Consider the following 25,198-nt stretch of genomic DNA (forward strand, 5'->3'; position numbering starts at 1 on the left):
GAAACGCTCCCGCCCTGCCCTAGATTGGGCAGGTGTGTCATATAAATGCGGGGGGGCCTACTTAACGTGGTGCGTCACTCCTTATGCCTGCTTCAAGCAGGCATAAGGATTTGACGCAGCGTCGTTGTAAAACTGACGCAGGGAAATCTTGTCGATTTCACTGAGTCAGTTTTACGAGGCTTTCCTGCGACGGAACGCCCACATGAAACCTGATGCATGTTTCATGTGGCGCAGTGCTTTACAATGTGACGCATCTGCCTAGATGCCCCATGTTCTAAATAAGTCGCAACGTGGCGCATGGTTTACACCGCCGCTGCGTCAAAGTGAAGTGACGCAACGGTGGCACAAATGTGTCACATGGGGCTTGTAAATCTGCCCCCTAGTATCCAGCTTATGTTCTTTATCGATGTAAATAACTGTGTGGGGAATCAGTCCCTGTACGTGGTGTCATTTTAATGCCTAGATGCAAATCGATTTCTTGGCCTAACTGAAGGGCTTATCCCTTTTAAAGCAGTGGAGGATTTTAAGAGGCTCAACACAGAAGTCCAGCCTCAGTGTCACCGGGATCAACAGATTCCTATAGTCCTCGCATCGCATTTACCCTTCTACAGTGCGTACATTTCTCTACCAGCCTGACTCCCTAAAATAGCCCCCATAGGTATGCCCTTGTTCCAAAGCACTCCCACTCCCCTTGTTGGGGATTGATCCAGCATTTTTGCCCTGGAGTCTCACAGACCCTTTTGAGAGTCCACAGTGACAAGGGAGTCACACATATAGTGGAGGACTGGGATTGATCCCCTTACCACTGGGAACCGTCTCCTACCCTGCCGTACGTCGGACACTGTGTTCACGCTGGGTTTTTTACCCCCTCCTCTTCCCGCCTTCATTCTTCTAAGTGTGCCCGTGACCAAAGCACTCCTCTTCCTTTGTTGGGAAGGATCCAGCATCTATGCCCTGGAGTCTCTGCGACCCCGCTGAGTCCACCGCGGCAAGGGAATCGCATATAATGGAAGACTGGGAAGGATCCCTTTACCGCGGGGAGCCGTCTCCCACCCAGCCGGACTTCAGACAGTTACTTCGTCTCCTCGCTGTGTCTCCTTCCCTCCTTCATTCTTTGCTTGTGTTGGACCTGTCAGCCCTAGGGTGGTCTCCCCTTCTATTTTTGATCGCGCCTCATTTTTTCCACCCTCATTTTTATGTTGGACTAGGTCTCCGGGCACCTTTTCATTGCCAATCAGTGTTAAGGTGCAGGTGCTCCCTTCTCCCAAGATGGCTGCCACAGGCCCCTGCTACTGCAGAGTGGTCTTTCATAGTAGCACCCTAGCTGCCAGGAGCTGGCTGGAACCCCACAACAATGTTGCAACACCAGCCCGCCTTTTTGTCCCATAGGTAGAATGGGGAAGCTCCTGGAATGTGCTGGAACCTTCTAGAAGGAAGGTGTGGTTTTTCTTTTGCTGCCTTGGTCAGAGGTCACCTGACCTAGGGCTACTTAAGTGAGGGAGGGAACTTTTTGTGTTGATTTGGCCAGTGGGGTGAAGCAGAGCTGGAAGAATCCACCAGGAGTGTAGGCGGTAGGGCCTAGCCAGGGACTTATGCCTCTGAGAGTGACAGGATTTAGGTGCTGCCTCTTAAGTGAGTGAGGGACCCTGTGAAACCCACTGATCTTGCCCAGCAGTAGGAGGACCCAGAGAACCTCTGCCCAGCCTGACTAGGAAGATCCTAGTCGCCTTCTCCATCCCTACCCCCCTGTAACAGAACCCCTTAAGGGCGCCAGATACATCTGCGCCAACAAGACTTCACCTAACATCTGAGAACAGAAACTTATATGCCAAGCACTGAGACTGCGTGTCCAGATTGAACTCTAACTTTATATGCCAAGCACTGAGACTGCGTGTCCAGATTGAACTCTAACTTTATATGCCAAGCACTGAGACTGCGTGTCCAGATTGAACTCTAAACTTATATGCAAAGCAGAGTGAAGAGCCACCGGGGATCGACCAGGTATTAGCGCTGTGACCCCTGCGCTCCCTGACCTGGGACCCCCGGCAGCGTGCTCCGCTGAGCGCGGAGCCCCCATCCTTAACTTGAGCACCCCCCCTGTGACGTGGAAGCCAGCGTGCTCACCGCCGTGGCCCGGAGGCCGGAAGAAGCGCCCTGCCGTGTCGTGAGGCCCGTGGAGAAGCCCGGGGCCCCGTCGCTGCCGTCGCAGCTGCGCGAGGCCGAGGTCCCCCCATCATCGCTGGAGCGGACGCCATCCGACGTCGAACGAGGTAAGCCCAGAGGCTGGGATTGTCCCTGGTGCGCCCCCTACTGGTTGGGAGCCACACCGCACCCTCAGCCCGGGTTCCCTCTCTGTGGGAGTCCCCCTTGTCACCGCGACAGAGACCCCGCCGAGGGATCCCTTCCTGGTGCCCCCCGTGACTGCACTGAAGCGCGGTGCCCTACGAACTGCACCGGAGCCCATGAGACTCGCTCCGCAAGTCCCGTGCGCTCCCTGCGGACAGCCCCGTGAGAAGCATTGACTGCCCCTGAGTACGAGTAGCGCTCTGATATCCCTGTTCCGTTTTGAAGTGCTAAATATCATTACTCACGAATAGCGCTCTGTTACTCATGCTCCGCAGTGAAATGCTAAATGTCCTCGCTTATGGGTAGCGCTCTGTTATTCCTGTGCCATATTGAAGTGCTACGTGCTATTGATTACGAGTAGCGCTCTGTTATTCATGTTCCATATTGAAGTGCTACGTGCTATTGATTACGAGTAGTGCTCTGTTATTCATGTGCCATATTGAAGTGCTACGTGTTATTGATTACGAGTAGCGCTCTGTTATTCATGTTCCATATTGAAGTGCTATGTGCTATTGATTACGAGTAGCGCTCTGTTATTCATGTTCCATATCGAAGTGCCAAATGTCATTGATTACGAGTAGCTCTCTGTGCTAGATGCCCCGTTCTGAGGTCGTCACCGTTTAGCGCGCCCAGCGCTATAATCACCCCCCCCCCCCAAGGCGCTACAGGAGAGTGAAGCGCGGGGGTACATCTACGTGAATAGTAATTGTATCTCAGGCAGTACTGATATTTCATGAATTGCATTTATGGTGTGACCAACATTTATAGCTCCTGACGGACATGTACATCGCTAGGAAATGTATTATCAGCTTATGAAATGTACTGCTACCTCATGAACTGCATCTAACGTGATCTACTTGGATAAACTTGAGTATTTACATAATTCCTACAGTGTGGCGTCACTTATTGTGTGTTCCTCGTCCCATGTGAGGTGCGTGTTGTATGGTTGCTTTACACACAGTCCTTTGGTGGCCCGACCGCTCGTGTCACGTTACCGCCCCATAGGGCCTGGAGACCCCGGGTCCTACAGCTTGCCTCCCCAATTCCTTTCCTCTCTCCCCTGAATCTCACTCCCCCTGCCTGCATTGTTTATCCTTGTGCCTATGCTCCGCTTAAATCTCCCTCCCCGTCACCCTTTTACATTACCCCCTCACCCTTCTACACGCCATGAATCAACGGATGTAACTTGTAATTGATGTACCATCTGCAACAATGTGTAACTTGTAACCTATGTAACTCTCCTCATGTAAAGCGCTCTGATACCATCGGGTCTAGCCAGCGCTATATAAAACTCAAGTAAATAAATATTATAACCGTTGACTTGTCAGCTAAACCTTGATGCCCGAGACTGCACTGAAACCTCCAAGTGAAAATTTGTTTTGAATTGTGTGGGTACAGACCCGTACATTTTTATTTTGGAATCTTCATTTGGGTTAATGCAGTCATTTTTGTTTTAACGTGCATAGCTGTCTTTTTAAAAGTATTACCCCGTAATGAGAAATAACGTAACCCCTGACAATGAATGCATAACTTTCTGTAACTGGATGCTGCTTTGTGCTGTGAAACCTGGATGGTTATTTTACCTTGGTTGTAATGCATATTGGCTATATATTACACGCAGGTTAGAAACCATCCGTGCTGTCAGTCTCGCTGCAATACATGTGAAGTGGGTGACTGCATGTCTATGTTCTGTTTGCAAGAAGTCTGGCGTTTTAGAGCTATTTTAAGTGGGTTTGTCGTGGTGTTTGTGTGCGACATTTGTTATTGGTGATTCACTTTGTATGATTGCCTAGTAACTTATAACTTGTGGGTAATTGTCTTTTTATAGTGGATGATTTTGTACTTCATTACATGTGACTTCTTTTTTTTTTTTTTTAGGTCTACGAGTCGGGCTGCAGTGTGTACTATTACATTTTCCTGCTCTTCAAACCGATACTCGCTTTAGAGTTCAGCTTCCTCTCTCAGCTCTGGTTTTTGTGCTATCCACAGGGTGAAAAATAAGTCAAGTGCGTCATTTCTTGTTGACAGTAGTGTTCTTGGTTGGCAGGGCTGTATGCAGCTTGTTGGCGTCTCCCAGTAGTCAGGACCAGGTGTCTGGTGCTGTGCATCTTGTGGCAAGTGACATATTCCTGTTTAGTGCAGGGGCTCTTGGTTCTTACTCTTGTCCTGAAAGTTTGTAGCAAGCATGGCAGAAGTATCAGTGGCTTCAGAGAGTGATGATGAGTTAGCTCTTGAGGTTTTGTCTGGGTTTGTAAAAACAGTTTATGAAACTGTTAAAGAAGAAGGCGTTTTATCATCTAATGATTCACCTACAAAGCCAGCAACACAGGTCAAAAGTGAAAAAGTAAAAAAGCTTGACCCATTTCAGCAGCTGCTTTTCCAAGCTGCCAAGGCTCTCAACATGGAGAATACAGTGGTTGAGGAAGACAAGCAACGCGGTGTTGCTGAATCTTCCGGGCAGGATCGATTGTTGATACCACTTGACTCAGAAATTGCAGAGCAGTGTCACACTGTGTGGCAGAAGCCAGCTTCAGTTATGACTGTAGATTGGGGAATGCAGAGGAAGTACCGTGGCCCTGGAGATGGTAACATTCTGACCATCGCTCACCCTCCAGCAGACTCTGTAGTGGTCTTTGCTGCGAGTGGAGGTCGCACCACCAAAGCAGAGAACTTCCCAATTCCTGGCAAGGAGGCCAAGTCAATGGATGCCATTGGCAAAAGGATCTACCAGGCTGGCGGGCTAGGTCTCAAGGAGGCAAATACAGCTGCTATAACCAATCGCTATCATCAGCATCTTTGGTCCCAGCTCTCTGAAATTGTCAAGGCTGTTCCTAAACCGGCAAAAGCCAAAGTATTGGAAGTCCAAAAGAAAGGCTTGGCTGTTTCTTCATCAAGCTTTAAGGCTGCCCACGATCAGGCAGATGTATGTGCCAGGACTATGGCTACAGGCATCCTTAAAAGACGGAGAGTATGGTTTGGTATTTCAGGCATTCCTCCTCAAGCTGAGAATACGGTGCTGGATTTACCGTTTGATGGCAGCAATGTGTTTCATTCCTCAACAGAAGATGTGATAGAGCGAGCAAGGAAGGAGCCTTCCAAAAGCAATGTTACAAGGAGAGTCAACTTTCTTCGTCCCCAGAATAAAGCCATACGCCGCAAGGCCACACAGCCAAAGGTTTGATTCTAGGTTTCTCCACAGTGATAAGAACGTGTTTCCCCTGTGGAGAACTGTCCCTTTCTCCTCCCTCTGATTCGCTTAGATAGATGTTTTAGTACGTTCCCCCCGGTGTTGTTTTTCTTTTCAAAGATTATTGCTACTTTAGCCCCCTTCCATCGCGGTCCCCAGTTAGTATTCGAGGCACCGTTTTTACTGGACGTTTGGAAGTGCATATTTTGTGTTGGTTCACCTGCCATGGTGTGGTGTCCACTTAATTAAAATGCATTCTTCCTAGGCAGATCGGGTGTTGTGACTGACAAGTGTTAACATGTTACATCACTCAAATGTGTCCTCTGTATAGTCATTAAAGTAGCACATCATTTATCTTTGAGAATTCATTACTGTTCACCGTACCGTCACCTCCTGCTCCTTCAAAGAATTTCTCCTGATGGTTCTTTAAGTGTCTTTTGTCTTCCACACTAAAAGATAAAACCGGATGGTATGAAAAGCCAAACAATGCCTTTGGCTTTCCGGAGAGCATTCTTCCAGTTAGCGCATGTTTTTACCATCCTGTTTTTTTAATTTGATCTTTATAGCCCCAGCATTTCTATGGCCGTTGTATTGATGCAGATGGTCTCCTCTTCCATGAGCCAGTGACTTTCCAGACTATAAACCTCTTTACTGTTGATCTCTATTATAAATGGCCCTAACTCTTTAGTTTCAACTAAACTGCATCTCTGACCACTTCATCCATGCTGATTTCCATCTAATAATAGTAACACCGTTTCTGAAACAACTACTGTCTTAGCCACCGCCAAGAAGAGCAGCTTTTACGACATCCTGGATCTTTGTGTGCTGAGTGAGACTTCAAAACTTACTTCACTGGCTGCCAGTGTAGTTATGACCTCTTTGCTGGACCACACATTACACATAGACCTGATTAGCAGTGTTCCAGCTTTCAATTTGCTCTGTTGTACGTGAGCATGTATTCCTGGCTAGGGGACACTTTTTAGATGTAGTGCCTAATCTTTACCCATTTTCGTCTTAAGACCTGTGTATTAATGGGCCAATTTAGTCCCAGGTCTTCATTTTAAATTATTTTTTTTGTGTTCCATTCCACGTGGGATTTCCCCTCATCCTCAAAGTATTGTGGACATGAAAAGTGAGTCCTTTTGAATTATGGAGCATCTTGGGTACTGGCTTTGAGCAAGAGGGGTGGGGTTGGGGGATTCAGCTGATAGTTGTAATGTTTTAAATAGGTACGTTTAGTCTCTGTATGCGAAGAATTAAGCACTGGTTTCAACCGGCTTGATCAGCTTGGGCTTCTTTACTTTAGCCCTGTTTTTCTGGTGAATGGCTGATTGAACGTTGTCACCATTCATACCTACCCTCTTCTGAGAAATGAGTTGGTCACCGCTTACATGCCAGTGGTTGTGTGATCCCGAAAATGTAATTTAAGCTTTCTGTCCGTTGGGTTATGGGCGATGTTTGCATGCCACACCCTGTATGAGTGGTCCCCTTCTTGAAAAGGTTACGCCTCTTTGGGTGGGCATTATGCAAGTGCATACGGCAGGCAGAACAGTTGGTTGGCTCTCCTCTTTTCTGGAGTTATAATTGACTGAATGAAGAGTTTCGTGTTTGTCACTAGAGTCCCCACATGTTCCCTTGTAAGGTGTATGATCGATATGGTGGCAATCACTTTGTTGTACATAGCTACTCTTTGAGTGACCCATTCCAGCTTTGGCAGTCTGTAATGCTAGTATTTTTAGTTCCATTAGCTTTGAAACATTATTTCTTTATTTTAGAAACATGCCATTTATTCAACAATTTCATTTCAGGTAATTAATGCTTTGCATGTTCCTTGGGTGAGTAGTTTTAATCGTTCAAAAGTTTTCATTGTGTGGTTCTGAATTCTGCTTAAACACTGATATTTTTTGCCCATTTGTTTCCACGCACAGTAAATTGAGCAGATGTGCTTCTTGGGTCTGGTAAAATTAATCCTGATGGTCACAGCAGCCAGATCACTGTCGGTTGTTACCTTCCTTGGGTGTCAGTGGTAGACTTTGTCCAGGTAGTTTTCCCTGTGGTTAGATGTGACAAACCATTGCTGAGAGCTGCTGATTTTTTTCTGAAAGTCTCTCACCCTCTTTGGAGAACGATTGCTTTCTTGAACATCTTTGAGTACACTGCGTGTTCAGATGACCTGCCAGTCCCGCCCTGCCTGTTCCTGTTGCACTGACCACATTCAGACTGATTGCTGGGAAGAAAGGTTTTGCATGTAAATCTGCACTTCACGTAAGTAGCACCATTTATTTGGCATTGGATTTATTGCATGCTGAGTTGTCAAAAATGCATTCAGAGATACACAAGAATCCTCCTGTCCCAAGATGTCTACAGAGGGCATTGGGAGGTGCCCCTTCCCTAACAGAGCATTGTACACAGATAAATTAATTACTGACGATGGGTTTGTATGCAGATGCAGTCTATAGTCACCCACCAAATGTGTGTGGATTTAAACCTCTTGGTGTGTGATCTTGTAAAGATTAGGTGTTTTAAGGTTTTTGTAACAATTTAAGTTCCGTCCAATGATACCAGGAATCAAAAGGATGAGTAAACTACAAAAAAAGATGACTTTATTCTTCAGGAGATCGCATCACTTGCATCAACTGCCCTTCCCCTTTACATTCAAACTCATTCTGTCAGCTGGGTAACACGCCCAGTGTCCATAGCCTCTACATGGTGATGCTGTGGCTACCACGTGTTTCTTTCAGCAGCTTTGATTAGCCCTTCTTGTCCTTTTCGGCATATTTTTGTTTGTCACGATCTGTTGGGTTATCTTATCTTCATGCCTTGTTACTTAGTTAAATCTGTTCTATTGTGAGCTTTTGTAATTCCTTATTGTAATCATTTTCTAGTTACTTTTTGTTTATACTTCCAGTAGTCCCCAGACAGTGAAACCTTTTTGAAATTGCTGTTGCGTGTTAATACATTAACTGGTCTGGCTGAATTTGTTGTACATTTATATTAGTCGCTCCTTCAAAGTGAATGGTGAAAGAGAGTTTTGATTGTAGTTTGCCTTTATATAGAAGGTGCCTTTATATAGAAGGTGCTTGGTGACAGTGAGGTTTCTGACATTGTCTAGACAGTCTAGCGTTGTCACTGCCCTTAGCACGAATCGTATCGGAATGTCAGAATAGATTCAGTTGTGCTATTGGATACTTGTTGGCATAACATGATCTGCATAAGTCAACATACATCAAGCAATTCACAAAAATAAAACCATCTTGGTGAGCTCTCCATCCTTAGTTCCCAACAGATGAATAGCAACATTCAGCCCACGGCCTCTTTCGCATGGCGACAGCTTGGTTTTAGGAAGAGTGATCTTCTGTCCATTAATAAGTTGGGGAATGCACATAAGGCGTGAGTTAGTGATTCAAACTTTATCCCCATAAGTGACAACTTGTGGTGTGATGCTTGTGCGCCGCCTAAACGTGTAGAAATTCCAGAATTGAGGCTAATAAAAACGTAGGCTAATAAAGTGATGTCTAACTGCTGTAGACTTGTCAGTTGTATAGGCTCAATGTTTTCATGAAGTTAGGGTTTCCAAATCCTTTAGAAAAGATAGAATTTTGTTTGTGTAGGGCTCAGCGGAAGACTTTAAGATCCACAAAGCATCCTAGTGCATCGTGACCTTTGCAGTGTTAATAATATGACCTGGGCTCCAAGTTTGCTGAATTTGTTGGCAAAGCAGACCAGATCATAGCCCTACGAGATATGTCCCCTGGCGTTCCTCAGCCTCTGCAGTTAACAAGCATTGGCAAAGCCATTAGGTCTCGCCTATGTGACAGCTTTTGGCTTTGCCAGTGTCTTTTAGCCATGTATACAGCAGCATGGCTGCTGTTTAGCAAGACATGTCAGGGTACATTTGTGGTTGTAAGTAACTAAAGCTTCAATAGAGGCGACATAAATCGCTCACTGTGCCACTGGATTCAAGCTAGCCTGGCTGAAGGGTGACATACCCTGAAACTGGTCCCAGGATGCTTGTTTCTGGTCTACGAAAGGCCTGCCCTTGCAGTTCGGTCTGGACTGTTCCCATTGGGCACAGTCAAGACTGATTTGCATATGGCTGGGTCCAAACTGGGGTGGCGTTGTGGGCAAAAGAACAATGGATTTAACCCAGATCTTTTGACTGGGGGAGAATGTTTGCATTGTCAGCATTTCGTCCATCATTTGTTTGCTGTGAAATAAATAGGAAGCCTTAGGTTGGTGTTAAAAGTAGGAAGGAACAGTGCACATCCAAAAATATAAAAACTTTTATTCACAATAAAAGCGTGTTGCAAGAATACAAGTAGGAACAAAGACGTGAAAGAATACATGTACTGTATCCATGCTCCAGAGAGGAGCTAATACAAGAAAGAAAGGGAAGCCTATGAGAGCTAAGCAATCAAGGGATTGGAAATAAGTGATAGCAAAAACAACTAATGCGTTGGGCGGCGCGAAGCCCACTGAATTGTAAACAATGTCTTGCAGCACTGTGCAGACGATGTATGGGCAATGCCTAAAAACTGAAGCATCAGATCCGCTTTAGGGACGGCTGCTGCATTTTAAAGTCAAGTCCGATATGCTGTTGGTTTACAGAATTAGGAAGGTGGAAAATATGCCTAATTAATTTGGGTTAAGTCCAGTGACAACTTCAGTGGAAATGATACCTGTCCATAATCAATAGAGGGAAGGAATTTTGCTTTTATGACAGTTAATAAGGGTGCTAGCGAAATGGATTCCAAATTATTGCATAGTTGTTTAATGGCGTAAGCTACTGATGACGTTTTATAGTTTGTGTGCCCACTATTCATTTGGAGAGTCTGTCGTTGCACCAAACACCAATATAGCAATACTTTCTGCCTGGTTTCTCTATTGTAGTTTCCCAGGTTTGCCACCTACTCAGCTTACAATAGGTACTGCTAAAAACAAATGAATTTATAACCAAAATAAAAAATATCCAAGGCATTGAGGGCTTTCTGCTGGCCTCTAGTCTGTGATTTGAGATGACCGTATCCCCTGCATATTGCAGAGACTGAAGAGTCCGAGGCAAGCTGAGGCGGTGGGACCCTAGGTCTTTAAAAGTTTGCAGCTTATCTGCTGTATATAAATTTAAAAAGGCAGAAATTCCAGCATGCAGCCCCTTTTAAGGCTTCTGTTGGTTTTTATTTTGCTATAAATGTTCCCGTTTTGGGTGATTTTAACTTGAACCCAGGAGTTCCAATAAAGAGACTGAATGGCTCTCAACAGAGGGGAGGGGATTAATCATCTTTGTAATTTGGACCAAAGAATTAAGAGGTCCACTCCAAAGGCTACTGTATAGTATATAACACAAGCAAACAAACTAAACCTTTTCACCTTTAATAACATGTATTATCATTGAAAGACCAAGTATGTTATCTGATGAGCTACTAGCTTCCCTAAAGCTTGTTTGTGTGAGCTGTACTAAGTTCTTAGATTCTGGCCAAGATTCTAATTATTTTAAGAGGATTTTAGCGTAAATTTGGCTACACCGCTGAAACAGATATGCAGTTCCAGATGTATTCGACCGTTTCCAAGCCCTGGAGCATCTCAGCTAGATCACAGCACATGGAGTCGACCCAAAGCTACAGAGGAGGAGCAGTTTAGACTTGTAGTAATTTACTCTCGAGTTGGATGGTGGCCAGAATGGGGGGTTGAGAAGGGTTCGGGGGAGAAGGGAATAGGGAAGGGGGTTGGCAACCTCCATAAATAATGGGTGTTTTGAATTCACACCTGTTGTGGTCCATGCAGAAGTGTTGCTGACCCAGTCCCTTGGTATGGATAGTAAAAAAGTGATCGATGTGAAAAGGCACAAACAGTAAAATATTTAGAAGTAGCATAGTTAGATTAACAAATGAGTGGGAGAAAGGAAAATGTGAGATAGGTAGAGCAGATGTTCTGGTCCCCTTTCCTAATTTTTTTTTTGTTGCAGAGTTTTATATAGCGCGAACTTGACCTGAATCCAATCGGGTATCAGAGCGCTTTACATAGCACCAGTTACGTTACGTTACATGAGGGGACACATTCATTTTTTGTTAGGCACAGGGAGATTAAGTGATTTGCCCAGAATCACAGGATGTTTATCTTCATTACCAAGACTCGAACCCTGTTCCCCAGGTCTGCGGTCGAGCGGCCTAGCCGTTAGGCCAACTCCTTTCCCCTATGCTGAGAGGACGTGCAATAGATCACCTGTGGTATCTCTTCCATGGAAAGAAATATTGCATGGTCAGTGGATGTGTACAGGGTTCCAATTTAAGAAGTCAGATCCTGGAGAGGATGACAGAGGGGATGGCACCACCAAATCAGGGCAGTTCCTGCTGCTGAACCAGGCACAACATAAGGATCAACATATGGAAAAATAGCCCATGAATCATCGGAGCCATGTCTATGGCTGCTGTTAATGTCTTCCACACCAAGCTCTGCACAATTTGAGGAGAAAGCACGGTTAACCAACAAGTAGCAGGGTTTGGTTTATCTATCATCTGTGCTCTTTAAAGTGGGAAGAGTTGTCTGTGATGCAGAAGGTTCTAATGTGCCATGCTGTGATTGTCACCTTTGACACTTCTGATAGGCGTACTTTGTTTTTAAGAGTACATGAGAAGGAATGCATGTTATTCATGCCTCTTTTATTATTAAACACATTATTTATGATTCGTTTCATGGAGGATGTGTTGTGCTGTGTCTTTTGGATATCTGTTCTAGCTTGGTATTCAGTGAGACTTAAGGGGTTCTTGTATGTATTTAGCTAGTGTTTCAGAGATGGCAGGGTGTTGTCTTAGAATGAGTGAAGATTACTCTGACCTGAAACTTAAGTCATGTTTCTAAGCCTTCCAGAAGGCAAGGTGTTTTTTTAGAAGTTCCTTATTTGAATGGGAGGGGTAGTTTCAATGCTTTTTTGTCTTAAACTGATAACCTGCCAAGTCTGAATTTGGTGTGGCACAACATTTTTACTCGTAAAACTTTGTTGCAACGGCCTAGGTGATGGCATTTTTTTTTTTTTTTACTTTTTCACTGAACCTTGAAATAATTCCTAGTAGCAGTGCTTGGAAATTGATCTAATGAGCGACTGGGAGGATACCAAATCTCGAGGGCTGGGATTTTACAATTTAAAGATTTAGGATGTAGTAGACTGGCTGCTGAACATTTGAAGACTCCTAGGTACAGTCCTTGCATGTATTCCAGATGATAGTGCAAGGCCGACTGTGATTTGAATTCTGTCTCTAACACTATTCCTAAGATTTTTACTCCATCTATAGAAGAGGTATGCCTGGCCCAGCCTTGCTGGGATCTCTTGTAGCAGCATCTTGTATCCACATCTGTTGTTTTTTTTTATTTGTTTTTTTTAAACAGCCACGTATGATGCCAACCTTGAACGCATGTGGTCTTTGAGGTTCTGGGCCCCGAAGATGACATCATATTTAAAACAAGTTGGTTCGAAGGATTGAATCTATCATAGCAGATGGTTATGGTACATGGTGAAGATGGGTGAGCCCTGAGAAACACCAGTCTCTGTGGTCAGGTTCAACGATAATACTATGTAGGGAGATGTTAGTTTGCTAGGAGAGAAGCTATGCAAACCTGGCTAGGGGGGCAGGACTATTCAGGGATGAACAGTGTCAAGTGTAGCAGAGAGGTTTGATAGGATCGGTGTAGTAAACATTTTTGAGGTTTTTAGTGTTTAGTTATGATTTCTTCTATCTGCAAATCCATATGTCAGTCGGTCAATGTTTTTTTCATTACATTAAAGTGTTTGGGTATAGAGTGGATTTCCTATCAGTTTGACCAACAAATAGCAATTCGCTACCAATTTACTTGGCTGGGATAGTGACATCCATCCCTTTTGCATTTTGGAGAGGAAGAGGTTTAACGTATCTGCATTGAAGTTCATTTGGCATAGTACTAGTGGTGAGTGAGGCATTAGTTATTGTCTTATCCCGTTCAGGGCAACAACCTTGGAGGTTGAAGTTGTTTTCCACTGATATCTTCCCTGTCCGTCCCACTATTGCTCTGCAAACTGCGCCACATATAACCCCTTCAATGTGTGACACTCATTGGTTGTGATGGTTTCTCTTTGGGGAAGTGGGGGGTTCTTGAGTGCAGCACTTGCCAAATACCTGATAGTATACTAACTGATCGTCAGTTCTTAAGTTTCTAGAAGGAAAGTGCTTTAACAAAAACTGGAACTCCTCAGTACACACATGAAAATGTAGAGGATGCAATTTAGTGTGCTGAATTCTCTCTTCTGCTATTGGTTCCCCAGCCTTATGGTCCAGGGAGTTCCCTCCCCCATGTCAACTAGCGTGATTAGGCTCGGTTGCATAGTATGTCTGTACTCTTGTTATTGGGCAAAGTCTTTATATTCAGTTCAGGTTTTCCCACCTGAATATTAGTCCATGCCCAATTCGTGCTCTTGGTCATTTGCCCTGCCCTTCTGCTCATCTGCTCTCTCCTCTCTCTCTCTCCTGGACTAAGCAGTCTGCATTTTCTCTCAGCCTCCTCGTCTGGCATGTTTGTGACAATGAGGTAGCTTTGGCTTTCTGGACAGCTGCTTGGGGAGGTGCTGGATCTCTCGCAGCTGTTAAATGCAGCCTGCTTGGGTCCCAGTCGGTGCAGCCACACACAGGGCTGAGCTAGGGTGGGTGGAGAGCATGGCTCTAGTGACGACTAGGTCTCTGGTCATGCAGCAGCTTCAATATTTGGACACGGCACCTGAGCTCATGCCATAGCTTCACAAAGGTAGCACAGCAGCTCAGATCATGGCGCAGCTTCACAATTCCTGTCAGGAATCGCAAAGGAGAGTTCGTAGCACGATTCCACTTGGGAGCACACATCATTTTCCGCAGTTTACCTCTTGTGTTGGCCTACTTCACAGGGGTTGTGCTGCAGGGTTTGCAGACTCTTCCATCTCTAGATAAGTTACCAGATCTACTGTCTGCTTCAGAACAGGTTGAGGAGGTTTTCCTTTCTAGGCTTCTCTCCAGGCTCTACCTTTTATGGAGTGATGCTTCTCACAGCAAGGTGGTCGCCAACCTGAAGTGCTCATAACAGAGGCACAGAGTCCTAAGCTTTCGGCACATGACTGACCAAAGCCAAACAGCTGTACCTCACTGCCCTCAGACAAACTGAAGGAATGTTCAGGAGAAAACAAAAGGGTTGTCCCCCCACCCCTTTCCTGCTGAGTCCCTTTCACCTTGCACACTATAGCTTGCAGTCTCACCCTTCGCCCCTCTATCAAATGTTCTCTTTTCACGACTAATCAGCAGCTCCTGCAGTGTGAGGATGTCATTGACTCATACCTAGGTTTGAAGGTGGGCATACAGTAGTTTAATGGACGAAGGGAAGCGTGGCCCAAACCCCATCCTGTCCAGAATGGAAAATAGGAATGTCCAGCCTAAGGAATCGAAGGAAGGTGATTGTATGGTGGTGTGCCTAAGCAGCGGGTGCTCTGCCGATGCAGCGCTGGGTACTGCGATATGGCATGAATGGAGCTCACTAGTAGCAATCTTTTGGCAAGTATTTTATCAAAGATCTTCAGCTCAGAATCAATCACTAAGATTGGTCATTAGGGTGCCAGTCTTCTGGAGGTTTGCTGGTTTTGTGGATGACTTCGATGGTGGCTAGATCACGTTCTAAGGACCTGACCCAACTCGGACCTCAAGGTATAATTTAAGAAGGTGAGGGGCAAGCAAAGTCTAGAATTTAGAATAGCATTCAGCCTGGAAGCCACCCGACCCTGATGTCTAGCCTGTTGCGTGTCCGCAATAGCCACTTCATCCTTGTTCTGGGTGATTGGCTGGTTGAGTTCGCTCTGTCTGGCATTGCGGCATCGAGGGGGAGGTCATGAATGAGTGGGTGGGTGATTTTGCACTGGGTGCGGTGACGTTACAGATATAGGTTGCTTTAGCAGGAGGCGAAAGCAACTGATATCTCCGCTGACTTATCTAAAATTGCTCCCCTTGGTTTGTAGGTCTGTGGGATTGTTCTTGACTGTATCATGGGTGTCCAGCTATTGTAGTAATGGACCGGCTTTATCTTTCCATTCATGGATTCTAGCATGTAAGGCGATCCAGCACTTCCTTGGCCATGTCTAGACAGAGTTGACATAAGAAAGCCTTATGTGCCGCAAGGTAGCGTTTTGTGCGTTTGTTGGGCTGGCTTCAGTATTGATCTCTAGCCGGAGTATGGATTCCTCCAGGTCTGCAATTTTCTGTAGTCTGCCACTTATTTGCCAGAGTATGTTGGCTTTTGCTTTGCCTTATATGCCCTTTTCTAGAAGTCCAAACTATTCTTTGGGTTGATAGAGCCCTGATTCAACTCAAAATAAGCTGTCTGTTCCTGCATTCAGTGTTGAGAACATTTTGAGTTTGTCAGACACCAGGGCGTCTAAACGTTACACTGGTTTGAGGCCCCTGTTTGGGACTCCCAAGCACACTTAGATCGCGGCATGGGCTGATATCCCTCTCTGGAGAATGGTTGCCTCCATGGTAAGCCACCATGTCGGTAGTTGTAAGAAACTGGCTCTATATATACTGCACCAAAGTGAGGTGCAGTGTGTATAGAGTCCAAGAGTCTCCAAAGGTTTGGCAGAGGTTAAAGTTAGATAGAACCTTACTCTCTAAAGTGGTAGCTTGGTCGAGCAGTAAGGCAGTATCCGAGGGCAGTGTAAAGCATTTGATGTACACAGTCAGCAAATGGTCTCACACACTCAAGAACTGAACTCTAGGCCAATTGTTTTGTATAAAAAAATTACTGTTTTATTTCTAGAACCAAGCAGGCCTGGTACAGGTAAACATGTAAATACTTTGCAGTAGTAATTGACTTGTTTGAACACCGTTCAGAGTTGATGTATAACTGGTACTGGTTTTGATTACAGGTTTAAGAAAGCGGTTTGCAACACATTGCAGGTATAGTACATTCAATTGAATGGGCTTTTTAAGTAAAATGCAGTTAATTACTTTTCAGATTACTTTTCTAACTGGATCCTACATTCAGCACTGGGGCATTTCCTGAAAACAGGTGAGTAAATGTGTTTTGGTTAAAGGTATTATTTTTAAGTAATATTATTGTATTTCAAAAGTTGACACTTCGAAACCTTTTCACATAGAATCACCATTGTTATCCTATGGGAGGAAATTCACTTAGCAGGTAAGTTAGGTTATCGTTACTTTTTCTTACTCAGTGCTGGATCCTAGATTCAGCACTGGGACATTTCCTGAAAACAGTTGAGGAAATGTGTTTTGGTTTGTCGGCTGATTTTAGGTCTCGGCTAGCGAAGGGTGCGCTTGCGCAGTCTCGCTCGCGAGATTTAATGTTTTCAGAAGTGGGGCTTTAACCCGCCCCTCTTCTTCCCTCTTCTCCATTGGCTGGCCTCTTAAATGCTGGTCAGCCATTGGAGAAGAGCTTTGTCTCTCCAAACAAGCCCCGTCTTTTTCCGAATCGGGGGCGTGTTTTTTCACTTTCGGTTTTTTTGAAGCCCCACCCACCCCTTTTACGCGTGGTGGGGGTGTTTTTTTTTTTTTTTTTTTTTTTTTTTTTTTTTTTTAGCGTCGGAAGATTCGTCCATTTTGTGCGCGGTTGGAGCGGGACTGGGGTCGCCTCTTCCTTGATGCTCGACGTTTCAAGTCCGGCCCTTTCAGGTAAAAGCACTCACTGATTTTCTGATATCTAGCAACCAGTGACTATTAGTGAATACCTTTCCTCAGCTCGTGCTCACTAGCCGCCCACATTTGAACCTACACCAACTCATTAGGGCAGGTTTAGGATGCCAGGCTGACAACGAATTGGCAGATTAGGCATACTTTCTGAGCTGCCTTGTCTGGCACCAACTGATTCTCAAAGTTGGATTTTTACAATCATGAATCACGATGCGGGAGATTAGGCTCGAAATCGTTAGCCTCCCTCCTGAATTCGGGGGGGGGGGTGGGGAGGGGGGTTGGCGTGGATGCCCTTGTGCTCATATAAAGCGCTCCAATAGCTTTGGGTCGAGTTCGCGCTATATAAACAACTGCAAATACAGGGATACGCATGACCTCTAACTCAGCATGTCTCTCAGTTCAGAAATGTCATCAGAGCGGGGCCAGAATCGTTTCTTAGTTTATTCTTTAAAACGTTCACTTTTAAAAGAACAATTTACGAAGGTAAATAAACTTTATTAAACGTTTAAAGACACCTTTATTTTATTGCAACGTGATATTTTTTGCTACATAACACAAAATATTGCTCGTGCACCAGCTTTTACAGCCTGAGCCAACCCGTAACTCTGGTCTTGCTGTTAATTTGTAGGCTCGTCTACCTTTGCATTGTATGAGGCAAGTTAGGACATCGGTTGTCATTGCCAGTGCTTGATGACTACACACACTTAATACTGTGTTAAAGTCCTTTCTCTATTTCCGGAACCACACAGTAGTGCCGCCTCTGCTTTGGACGGAAGTGGAAGTTGCGGGTTGGCTCCAGGGAACCGACTGGGGTGCAGAGAAAGGCTTGCTTCGTGAAGATTCAGGTAGAACGCACTAGAGAGGAAAATAAAAAAGATTTGCTGTTTCGTCGGTATGTGGCTCGGGGACAGGGAAAAGAGGCAGAATGTGAGGCGGGTGTGATTTTTGCTGCCTCCATGCACTTTGGGTTATCTGCAAATGCCGCGCATTTTTCAAAGGCGGGAAACCCGCCACTCTTTAATTTGCGGCGCTAAAATGTAGTGCTTTGTTTGGGAGAGGTGGTGGATAAAGGAGCCTTCCGCTGCTCTGAGCTTAAACTATTTTTTTATTCTTGTTGAAAATGTTCGAATGGAACCCACCCGTGAGCTAGACTGCATGAATGTGCTTGCTGCATTGTTTGAGACACTGCAGCAAATGTGTGTGGGGGGGTGGTATTCTCACATCTCAACAACAACCGTGGAGCAGACTCCGTTGCATTTTGTGATCTATTATTTCTAAAGTGCTCGTGGAAGCCTGTTCGAATGTGTCTGACTTCGTTTTGAAAGAGGTGGCCTTGGGATTTTACGTTTTATAGCCTGACCATATCATATAACTCCTTGATTTAGGCTTCAGAGCCCGATCCCGATAACATTACTGGCACTTTGTTATCTTGTATCAGTAGAACCTATTGTGATGCTGTAGAAATATCTTTTGAAGTATGTGTATGTGTGAGTATGTGTGTGTATGTGGCTCTGTGTATGTGTGTGTGGCTTTGTGTGGGTGACTCTGTGTGTGTGTGGGGGAGGCTCTATGTGTGTGGCTCTGTGTGGGTGGCTTTTTTTGTAGGTGGCTCTATGCGTGGGTGGCTCTGTCTGTGTGTGGGTTGCTCTATGTGAATAGCTCTGTGTAGGTGGCTGTGTGTGTGGCTATATTTGTGTGGGTGGCTTTGTGTGGGTGGCTCTGTGTGTGGGTGCAAATGCAATATGTCTCGCATTTGAGAGAGATTAAGCTATTGACATTGTAAATAACAATGCCGTTTCTTTAAATGTTAAAAACAAAAACATAAACAAAAATAATGTCATGAGCAATGCCAATAGCTCTAACTTTAACAATGCCGAGACCATTGCATTGTAAATGCTTGTTAAGGAATATTTGCAGTTTTCAAAAGTCAACACTTTTTGAGAGAAAGTGTCAGTTATCCTGTGAGGAAAAATGAGTTATCGGTTTCAAGGTAAGTAATCGGTCTTTTGAGTTAGGGTTCTGGGGTTAGACTCGGGGATCTCCCAGGGTCAGTGATGCAATGTGGTTTCACCCCCAGTGGCACTAGGGCGGCTGGGTGCAGAGTGTTGAGGCCCAATGTTATCCTATGGAGGATAGGGGGGCTCCGGTTGGTGGCTGCTGTCAAGCAGGCCACAGGGTTGTGGGAGCAAAGCTCCTAGGGTTAAGCTCTCTGGGTTGGGCACACAAGGCAGTGGGATGACGGGTGAGGGGTGCCTTTGGACGTCGGATTTTCTTACCCGCTCTAGTCGCGATAGGGGGGGGGCTCTCCTGGATTGAGGCCGCAGGTGTCGTCTGGAGGCTTGAGGCAGGTCAGGGGTCGCCGGATCTCGGGTCAGGATCGCTGGGGGGACCTCCTCGTGGTGTTTGTTCACTCAGACACAGGCCGGGCTCGGCGGGTGTAGAGTGTGCTGGAAGCTGCAGTTCAAACACGTCCAGTGTTCACGGGAGAAGCAGCTTGGAAAGTGAATGCAGGCAGGTCCTCCGGGGTTTTTGAAGTTGCTGGCTGCTGGACACGCTGGGGTTTCGCTGGAGCAGATTTGAGGGGAGACAGGCCTGTAGGGCTGGGGCCAAGTCGGTGGGCATCGTCCTCTTGTTAGCTCTGCACGACTTCTCGTCCTTCTTTCCTTGTTGTTGCTGGATCTGAGGAAGGAAGTATCAGGGTGCCCCTGAATACTAAATTTAGGGGCGTTACAGGTAGGTAGAGGGCAGGGACCAATGGGTCCCTTCCCTGGAGTGGGTACACCCCCCTATACTGCCACTCTCCAGTGGGAGGGGGGCAAGAGCCTGTCCCTGGTTGGCTGGGTCCCCCATCCTCAAGATGACGGGGACTCACCTCGCCTCCCCCACCTTAAGGGTGGAGTTGGCAGAGGTGGGCACTCCTCTCTTCCTCACTTTGTTTTTCCCGCTGGGTCTCCTGCCCAAAGTGGGGGGTAGAACGAGTGGGGACCAGTTGCTGAGCACAGCAAGTGGTCTGGAGAAGCTCACAAAGGCGGCATGCCTTTGAAGCTTCTCCTTTTTGAACCCTGCCCATCCTGGGGGAGGAGGGTTGGCACCTTGTCCCAGGATGTGCATTGTTTCAGGCCCCCGAGAGCAGCAAGCTCTCGACCCAGGTTACTGGGAGTTGGTCGAATTTCAGGGGGCATCTCTAAGATGCCTTTTGTCGTGCATTTTACATTAAATCCCACACTGGCATCAGTGTGGGTTTAATATGCTGAGAAGTTTGGTGCCAAACTTCCCAGTCTTCAGTGTAGTCATTATGGTGCTGTGGAGTTCGTAATGACAACCTCCCAGCACCATATATTCTTAATTGTAGCACTGCACTTAAAGGGCCCAGGAATGGACCTGGGCACTGTAGGGGTACAGGGCTCATTCACCTGTACCCTCACCACTGGCATAAGGAACCCAGCTATAGGGGTGACTGATGTATGCCAGGGCAGTGGTTTGTAGGCATGGCACACAGGGATGTGTGCCATGTTGTCTGTTTTGTTCTGCACCTAGACACTCAGCCTGCAAAGGCAGTGTGCGCGCGCCAGGGTACAGGGCCTCTAAGGGTGGCACAATAAGTGCTGCAGCCCTTATGGGCCTTCTCTGGTCAGTGCCCGGGGTACCTATGGTACCATTTACCAGGGGCTGACATGTGGCCAGAGATGCCAATTGGGTTTAGGCTTCAATGCAGTTTTAGGGAGGGAACACAGGCCCTGGGTACCTGATTGGCAGGACCCCAGGGCGCACTCAAAGTACATCAGCAATTCAGCAAAAAGTGGGGGCATACCATGCAAGAAAGAGGGCACTTTCTCACAGTAGTAGGCATGAAAAGGTAGTTCAGTCTATAGGAGCAGCCACGAGCTTCCGAGATGTGTGAAGCCAATCTCTTGAGGCTGCCAAGTCTGCCAGATATCACAAAGGCAAAGAGTGCTGGCCCATTCCACCAGAGTGTAGTATCTACACTGCTTTGTCGCTTTGGTCCCTGTAGAGTCCACCGGTGGGAGGGGGGTGGGGGGGGGTCAAGTATTGCATTGAAATCTCCTCCTACAATCATGTAGCCCGGGGTAAGATTGAGGATCTCTGTTCGCAGGTCTGTCTGGGCTATACCTATTCGATGTGGTGGAAGATAGACTAATTATAATGTAGTCAACACCCTCTAGGATACCCCACCCCCCCATAGCTGTTGGTGGGGGAGCGGCTGAGAGGGGATAGTAACTGTGAAGGAGAATCGCTGTCCCTTATGAGCCTCTAGTTAGTGTGACCCGCATGGCAGACCCCATCATAGTCTGCATGGGCCAGGGCCAGGCAGTGTGTACTGAGGAGGTATATCCTGGTGTAGCACGGCCATTGGCAAAGTGAAAGAGGGCACCCCGTTCAATGCCGTCATTGAAACAGTTTTCATTCCAGGTCAGTACCGCAAAGTCGACCATGGAGTCGGTGTCTCAGTCTGTCCGTAGTGAAGTTCCTGTGGGGCCAGTGGCACCGGAGGGTCTGTGTTTACGGTATCGGAGTTATGTGGTGCATGTGACATGTTAACTGTAATGTACAGGAGAGATGCATGAAACAAAAACAATCCCCTGTGCACCCAACTTTCCCTCACCTCACAATTTCACCCTAGAAGTATGTCACCCAACAACTTGTATTTCTCTCAGATTGTTCGTAAAATACCAATGCTACTTCACCCTCTCACCCCCTTCCTCCAATGTCATTTGTACTCTTGAAGGCTTTAAGATTCTAATAAAAGGCAACCTGCAGCTTAGTTCTGGACTTATCTAGTCATTCGCTCAGGGAGAGTTTCAAAATGATAGGGATGGGTGCTTTTTAGGTCTCGCATGCGCTGCTCGCTGGCGATTTTGTGAGAGGGATTTTAGAAAAGGACTTTAAGCCCCACCCCTCATTTCCATTGGGTGGCGTCACCGTTTGTTAAACGGTGGCCTGCCATTGGAAATGGGGTATTTTTGGTTGCCGCCTCTTCACTTTTTGGGACAGCCCCTCCGGACTGGATCGCTTGCTTCACGGCTGTCGAAAAGCACTTTCTTATCTTTAGGGAGGGCCATCTGTTTCTAATTAGAAACAGAGGGCCCTCTCTAAAGATTATGTCTGTTAATGCATTTTTGCAACCCCCCCCCGCCCCCTCCCCACCACCCGGACTCGCCTCCATGGATGTGGCAGAGTCAAGACCCAGCATGCCGGTAGGTCCGGTGTCGGTAATAGTCATCCCTTGTTTTTCTTCTGTGCATTGCTTATTGCATCAGCCCCTCGCTGTAGATAATTAGTAATATAACCCAACTCAGTGTTAATTTGGTCGGCTGTGGAAAGACTGGGTAAACTTTACGAAAAATTGCATAATTTGTATTTGCATATTAACACGAACTTTTGAGGAAATTGCAAAATTAGGAGGAATTCTACAAAACCGTCACTTGGTGCTATATTGTGTGCTAAAAAACAGTGCATTCAACAAGTAACGTATTTTGGACATTCGTGTTGTTCACTTGCACTCGTACTGAATACATTTTTACCGCACACTGCCAATAATTATGCAACACTGCTTAACAGCGTGATTGTACTCAACAAGCGAAAAACAAAATTATGCGGCATAACAGATTTAGCACCGGCCAAATTAGAGTCTGCAGTAAGCAGGTTGCACACTGAGGACACAAAGTTGTGTTTAATAGGTTCCGTTTTTGGCTCCATATTCCACTCAATTATTGGGTATTATAACATGTTAACGAGTATTTTCGATATGGAATTCAGATTCTCAATAGAACGTGTAGTACATCTCGGATACAAGTTTACTGTTACACGGAATACAAAGCAACAGAAAATACATTAAAACAAGTACCATAATGTTTTCAGACTTTGCCTTCCCACTGCAACCATCACATCTTCCAGGCATAAAATAAGCAGACACAGATAAACAACAGTATTCGTGCGGTAACTACTATTGTAACAAGGTCTTATGTGTGCCCTCGTAAAGGCACCCTAGCTTACTTTCACTCTTCCTGCTATACCCGTTCCCCCTAGACATATTGCACCCATTCATCCATTAATTAATTAATTCACACATTAAAAATGATCGTGTGCTGAATCCAATCCCCCCCCCCCCCCACGTCCCCTAAACATGCGCACACGCTATTCCATCGCTCTCCCCGCGCAGTCCAATTCTTAAATGCTAAAGCGAATTGATCGGGGGTCTGCGCCACACGTCCTTCCGCTTGTTTCAAACAAGAGAGCATTCTTGCATCGAGCCACAAAGCTTTAATTTCAGCAGCCACCTACAGTCTGGCAGCCAAGTCCAGGCCACCTTAAACTATGAGTGCCAGAGCGTGCCAGGAACACTACTCTAACTCCGACACCTCTTTAGTACCTGAAGTCCGGAATGGGACGGCAGGCACTAGAACTGGTTCCAACTCCTGAGAAAGAAGTATCAGTCAGGGAGCACACATAACTGGGCGGGGGTGTTATCAACCCTCACACCTCTAGCACACGCCACTCAATTTATATTTTGAAAAGACTCCTGCCTCGAATAAAGAAAAAAAATATATACGCCATACCACCACCCCTGCTCGTTTTAACAGCCAGCCTAACTAACTTCCCTGTTACTTCTTCTGTTCTAACCTTTTTTGAGTACACGAGAAGCGTAACAAATGGTTTAAACTACAAATGTCACCAACATGTTTAACAGGTTAACCGGCTGCCTGCGTACACACAAGGGTACCTATTGCGCCACGCAACACTTCTCAATCAAACTTATAAGCATCCCATCTAAATCAGAGGGCTACAGTCAGACCAAACACACTCGTGCACAACATTAACTCTCCATAGTTTGGAAAACCAAGCTAACTCCGCAAGCCTACCCTGCAGCGCACCGGCAACACAGATCTCCAAACCATTTAGACACCATTAAACATTTCCTCACCCAAACATCACACTGCAAGTTTTGCGCTGGCGGACGATATTGTCTAGACAGCAATCTGCATACAAAGGCAATGAATGGAGAACAGACCAAACAGCTCAACGAACAAGCATTTGCAATGCAATAAGTCTCGCAGTACGCGAGTTTGAGCTATTGGCATTGTAAATGGCTATGCCTTTTATTTTGGTTTTGGTTTTTAAAACATAAATAGAAAGACATTGTCGTATACAATGGCAATAGCTTAAACTCGCGTAAATGCGATACCTATTGCATTGCAAATGCTTGTTAGAATTGCTGTAAGTAGGACATGAAAAAGTCTCAACTTGACTTTTTCACATATTGAAAGCAGGCAAATTTGCAAACAAAAAAACAAAATTAGAGGACTGAAACATGGTTAAGTATCATCGAAGTGGTGTCGGTGTACATTAGGTGCTGACCCAAAAAAGATGTGCCTATGTGTTGAGATGTTGAACCACCAGATGTTTACTGATGCAGTAGATTCTGACACACCAGTGTTTTATAGAAGTCGAGCAAACAAAAATATGCAGAATCTTTCCCCAAGGTACTGGCAGTCCTTTGTCTTACCTAGCATGAGAACTCTACAGCATAGTTACACATTACGCTGTCTTTTAGTGGGGCTTTCTTATCCTCCTAATAGTTCATTTCATTACTCATACAATAGAGATGGCAGATTACTTATGTCTTGCAATAGGGGGCCCTAAGTGTTCATTTATTTTCTTTAGGTCAGTGTTTGAGGATGGTAACATCTGAAGCACCAGCGAGATGATCACAGGGAGCATGGCAGAAGACGCTGTGCTGGAGTGCAACAGGAAAACGACAAACTCTGCAGTCATCGGGTAATATTTGTTGCCTTATTCTTTATTACATAATGCAAAGCATATTAACATATTTCTAATGCCTAATAAAACTGCAATAGGCCCCTGAAATACTGCAATAATCAATGAAAGTCAGGAAGCAAAACTAGTTTCCCACCCCCAATTTTAAGGTCTCACCTGAGAATTCGCACGCGCTGTTGCCTGC

At 45.7% G+C, this 25,198-nt stretch overlaps 1 protein-coding gene across 3 annotated transcripts in view; it reads left to right on the forward strand.

Annotated features, from left to right (window-relative positions):
• Nucleotides 1-25,198, forward strand: part of LOC146806244 (uncharacterized) — a 62,045-nt gene that overhangs the window by 18,246 nt on the left and 18,601 nt on the right. For 2 of the 3 annotated variants that reach the window (XM_085623485.1, XM_085623486.1), the window contains exons 2-3: nt 4,225-7,798; nt 24,901-25,014. In XM_085623485.1, the coding sequence (XP_085479611.1) occupies nt 4,532-5,527 (996 nt within the window). In that variant the 5' untranslated portion in view covers nt 4,225-4,531 and the 3' untranslated portion in view covers nt 5,528-7,798; nt 24,901-25,014. Of the gene's footprint in view, nt 1-4,224; nt 7,799-16,525; nt 16,580-24,900; nt 25,015-25,198 lie in introns of all 3 variants that reach the window. The other variant, XM_085623487.1, reaches the window with a different exon arrangement.

Source organism: Triturus cristatus, chromosome 8 (genome assembly GCF_964204655.1).
Source record: "Triturus cristatus chromosome 8, aTriCri1.1, whole genome shotgun sequence".
NCBI lineage: Eukaryota > Metazoa > Chordata > Amphibia > Caudata > Salamandridae > Triturus > Triturus cristatus.